Source organism: Limulus polyphemus, unplaced genomic scaffold (assembly GCF_000517525.1).
Source record: "Limulus polyphemus unplaced genomic scaffold, Limulus_polyphemus-2.1.2 Scaffold1296, whole genome shotgun sequence".
In the NCBI taxonomy this organism is placed as follows: Eukaryota; Metazoa; Arthropoda; class Merostomata; order Xiphosura; family Limulidae; genus Limulus; species Limulus polyphemus.
In genome coordinates, this window is record NW_013666906.1 from 112,759 (window position 1) to 117,805 (window position 5,047).

The 5,047-nt window shown below is 35.6% G+C and overlaps 1 protein-coding gene across 3 annotated transcripts in view; it reads right to left on the bottom strand.

Annotated features, from left to right (window-relative positions):
• Positions 1-4,299, bottom strand: part of LOC111086653 (prohormone-1-like) — a 59,243-nt gene extending 54,944 nt beyond the window's left edge. Inside the window, exon 1 of one of the 3 annotated variants that reach the window (XR_002611388.1) lies at positions 4,176-4,299. Coding sequence is in view for 1 of the 3 variants with exons in the window: in XM_022390398.1 (XP_022246106.1) it covers positions 725-833 (109 nt within the window). In the remaining 2 variants the exon portion in view is untranslated. Of the gene's footprint in view, positions 1-724; positions 863-4,175 lie in introns of those variants that run through there. The other 2 variants (XR_002611389.1, XM_022390398.1) reach the window with 2 other exon arrangements.
• Positions 4,300-5,047: the final 748 nt, after the last annotated feature.

Genomic DNA, 5,047 nt, shown 5'->3' on the forward strand with positions numbered 1-5,047 from the left:
TACGGAAACATTCAAGAAATTCACATATAAACTATTATAAAGTTCCTTCTAGGGATTACAAGTGCTCGTTTGTCGAATTTTACAGTGCAGTGCATTCAAGCGTTAATAAAATAATCGGAGAGTAGCAGAACATAACGACTGGATTCTTCGGGTTAATTGCTTCAAGATTATAGAAGTAAGCCTACAGATCATGCGATAGTAATTATATGAACGTGTTGAACTCTATCCTACCCCTTCTGGTATATCTCGCCACGCGGGCAATATTTCACCATTGAATTAAAAAAATAGAAAAAATAATATATATACATGTAGTTGTTTCTTCAGATATTAAAAGAACTCCAGAAAACTACTTTAGAACTGAAATGTATTAAATACAAATGTTTTATTTGTATGCCTTTATACATAATTTTGTTTTTAAAAAATCGTAAATTTTGATTTCGGGTTGATTTCAGCGCTATTTGAGTGAAATTATGTATATGTAAATTTATTGAATGTTTCCGTACTTAATATAAACTCCTCAGCGCCCACAAATGAGTCACTGTGGTTGAAATTCATTCACATAAAACGAACTGAAGATGTTTCACACTGTAGCTTGATACATTGAAAAAAGGTATAATGTAGCTGTACAATATTCACGTGTTAAGAACAGCGGCCAGTTGGGGATGATATTTTTATATATGCCGACATCAATAAAACCGAATATATAAATTCTGAAATCACTTACCAGTCAAACGTTCCAGAACAAATGCAGTCAGAAAGTTCCTGTAGTTTCTGTAAGTGGTATTAACAAGTAGCTGCATAACCCAAATATTCCAGTCGTTATATCCGACCATTCTCCGATTGCTATTGTCCTCCAGTGGTACGTTTACGAACTTATTATGCTGAAATCCTGGATTCAATTCTCTGAGGTGGACAGAGCAGATAGCTCATTGTGTGGCTTTGCGCTTTAAACACACAAACAAGTTGACTGGTATTCATAATGACACCTGGCTGCCGCGCTGGAACTCAATCAGCATGCAGAGCGGTTTGATTGACAGATGATATTACGAAATATTACGTGCAATGTATCATATGGTAGGATATTTTCCTCCCTCAAATTTCTGCCACAGACTGGAGGTTATATAACAGATATTTGATGTTGGCTACGCCACAGACTGGAGGTTATATAACAGATAGGCCTCAGAAATCTACTTCAACCTTTGATCAAGTTCCAGGCTTCGTTATATATATAATTTCTTATATCCAAGTCTAGCCTGTGTAGGTTGTATATTACGATGTACATGACCATGGAGGTTATATAACAGATATTTGATGTTGGCTACGCCACAGACTGGAGGTTATATAACAGATATTTGATGTTGGCTACATGTATATTGTGATGATAAAGAAATTCTATTCGTTGCCTTGTATTAATTAATATAAATCGTTTTGCTATGTACCACTGAAACAGTTATTATACAGCTTGATAGCGTCACTAGTTCGACAGTACGATTTCCAGGCCCTGAAAAAAACAACAACACATAACTCATTCTATAATTCTGTTATTCTTGCACTGTGGCGAAGTAGTTCCAAAACGTGATTTATTTCGGATAATATCCTATTAAAATATGTGAAAAATGCATATTTCGAGTAAAAGTTCAAGCAGCTTTCAAGGCAATTTATATAAGTTATAAGACTTCGCCAATGATTTCGACCAAACTGTACTAACCTAAAAATTTAGAGAAGTTCATAGTTATTCATACGTCAGAGAACAATTTATCGTTTCCCTGTGGCTCGGAGGTAAGCCTAAGTGCTTATAACACTACTAAAAGCTGAGGATAGATCTCGCGGCGAACACGGTGCAGCTAGCTCATCGTGCAACTTTTCGCTCAAACAAACTGCTCATGAAATATTGAATATTCTAATATTATACAAATACACACTTAGAATATTTTAACTAAAGATGTATAACTTAAACTTCTGTTCTTTTTCTTGACGGCCCCGCATGGCCAGGTGGTTAGGGCACTAGACTGGCAATCTGCGGTTCGCGGGTTCGAATCCCCGTCCTACCAAACATGCTCGCCCTTTCAGCCATTGAGGCGTTATAATATGACAGTCAATCCCACTATTCGTTGGTAAAAGAGTAATCCAAGAGTTGGCGGTGGATAGTGATGACTAGCTGCCTTCCCTCTAGTCTTTCACTGCTAAATTAGGGACGGCTAGCGCAGATAGCCCTCGTGTAGCTTTGTGGGAAATTACAAACAAACAAATCTTTATGACATAAATATACATTTTTTACCTGTTTCTCTTTCTACGAACAACCTAATTATGAATTTGACTGTACGAATACAGCTGTTGTTTGGATACTCCTTTTAATTTCACTTGAAAAACCGCCATGTCTGCTGTGACTCATCTGTTTCAAGAATTAAGCCCAAAGGACCAAAGATTACTCCAAACAACTAAGTCAATTACTTTCTATGGTAATAAATCATCAGATAAACTTAATTCTTTTATCTCGTGTGATGCATGTCATTTAAAAAACAGTAAAATGTAATTGACAAAGAAACCACAGTTTGTTTTCTTCATAAATCTAACATCAGAAATCAGTGGCTCTCCGAACCGTGATGTAAGTTATACGAGATAGAGAATTGTCCGTTGGGAGTTTTGGGTTACACCATTTATCATGCTATTTATACAACAGCAGAGGAAAATTGCTTTACACACATCAACGTGATTTGTCGAGTGCTACGCTATTCTAGTCAGTGTTGCGTTAAGCTGTAGAAGTTATTTGCCATGTTTGAAACCAAAGAGTATCCTGGGAAAAGGAGGATCATCTTAGATCATTATAATCTTGATAACAGAAGCGGGAGAAAACGATATCAAGAAGTAATTCATATGCAAATCATTGCACACTTTCATATTCTACAGTATCACATTGCCCGAACGCGCTGTGATATGATAGCTTTGGGACTTCTTTACATACTTGTAAGCCTCCGCACAAGTACCAGGCATGCAATTAATATGATGTGTTAGCTTTGGGACTACTTTATGTATATGTAAGCTTCCGCACATGTATCTCGGGCATGCCATTAAATTACTGAATTTGGCAAATGCTATGTCATGCGAACAATAAGACGAGTCTACGAAATGTCTTATTCTAGAATAATAAGGCCAAATTTATAGCTTTGAATAAATTTATACTTAAAAACAACAACATGCATTTCTTATGAATATTAGCCGATCTTGTCAGATATTCTCATAAGTTTGTGTTGAACCAAATTCCTTGTGACGAAATTTGGATTGGCGAAAATTTTTAAAACTTGCCTAACAGACTCCTCTGTAAAAAAATTTGTACAAATTTAAGTAACACCATCAATATATTTTTTTTATTACTGAACCTATATATTCAGTACGTGTGTTAATATTTCGCTTAGCCTTGTATAGAGAGGCACATTATGTTAATATGGCTGTAAGTTAACAAACAATAAATATCAAGCCGTTCTTTGTTAATTCACTGCTCTTTAATTTAGCCTTCAGAGTATATTTATATAATAAATAACGTCTTAATGCCTTATTCGGTAGGATGAGGCGTGGCCTGTTGCTAGCGTGCGCGGACTTTGCATCAAGTGATTTATGGCTCGTGAATCGTTGCAGCAAAAACTCTTTCTGTACTTTCTATACTTGATGAATGACTCAACACTTCATTTAATTTCATGCACAAATTAGACGGAAAATAAGTTTTATTTGTTTTGTTTTATTTAGCTTTTGAATATGAAATTCGTCGAAAATTAGTGACATAAATTCGTTAGGCCTGGCATGATCTGCTGGTTAGTAGATTCAACTCGCAATATGCGGGTCTCAAGTCCCCTCACCAAAAGTGCTCGCCCTGTTAGCCGTGGAAGCGTTATAATGTTATGATCAATCCCACTATTCATGGGTAAAGAGTAGCCTAAGAGTTGGCGGTGAATGACTTTTGACTGGCTACTTTCCCTTTAGTCTATCACTTCAAAATTAGGGACGGCTAGCCATCGAGTAGCTATGCGCGAATTTCAACAAAAGCAAGCAAACAAAACACGAATTTACTAGAATTAGAATCAAAATACAAACCATCTTTACAAAATTTAAACTAATCTCATTCGAATCGCGTGCCAATTTGACAACACAGCATATATATTTTAGTTTAACTATGGACCTACCGACAGCATCCATATACATTTGATGTTGGCTACGCCACATACTGGAGGTTATATAACAGATGTTTGATGTTGGCTACGCCCCAGTCTGGAGGTTATATAACAGATGTTTGATGTTGGCTACGCCCCAGTCGAATATACTCAGAAGTTCATATCCTTGTCTTTAATCTTCGGATATATTCAGAAGTTCATATCCTTGTCTTTAATCTTCGGACATACTCAGAAGTTCATATCCTTGTCTTTAATCTTCGGATAAACTCAGAAGTTCATATTCTTGTCTTTAACATCCTGTTAATTCAGGTTATGTGTCGAAGCATCACAAATGAAGAGAGATAAGCTTTATGTGGGCAGATTAATCAATTTTTGAATACTAACACATTTATTTATTTTGTTTCTAATAACAATTACAACATGTCTTTAAATTATATTACAGAATACCTTTCTTTCCCCAAAAGTAAATTAGAAAATTTAATCTGTTACGTAGAGGCCTAATGCATTCTTTGATTGGCCACAACCTGTGCTATGAGCTGCAGTTTGGTCGATTCAAGGTTCATCAACACAGCTTGAGTCAGCAAATCAGAGAAATACAGTTAGGCCTCTTATAACGGTGAAGTGTATATAGTACTTAAGGGGTTTTGAGTGTGTTTTAACCTAAACTGATGTAGGCGTGTGAATAATATTATAGCATTGTGCTTAATTTATCCTTCCATGTTATACCGCAGACCAGCTGTTTAATGATTATATTACAGATTACTTTTCCTTTCACCAAAAGTAAAATTGTAAAAATTACAAATTAAGTGCAATGCCCTAATATTACCTAATATTATTCACACACCTAAATTAATTTAGGTTATTATATTGTGAATTAAAAATGT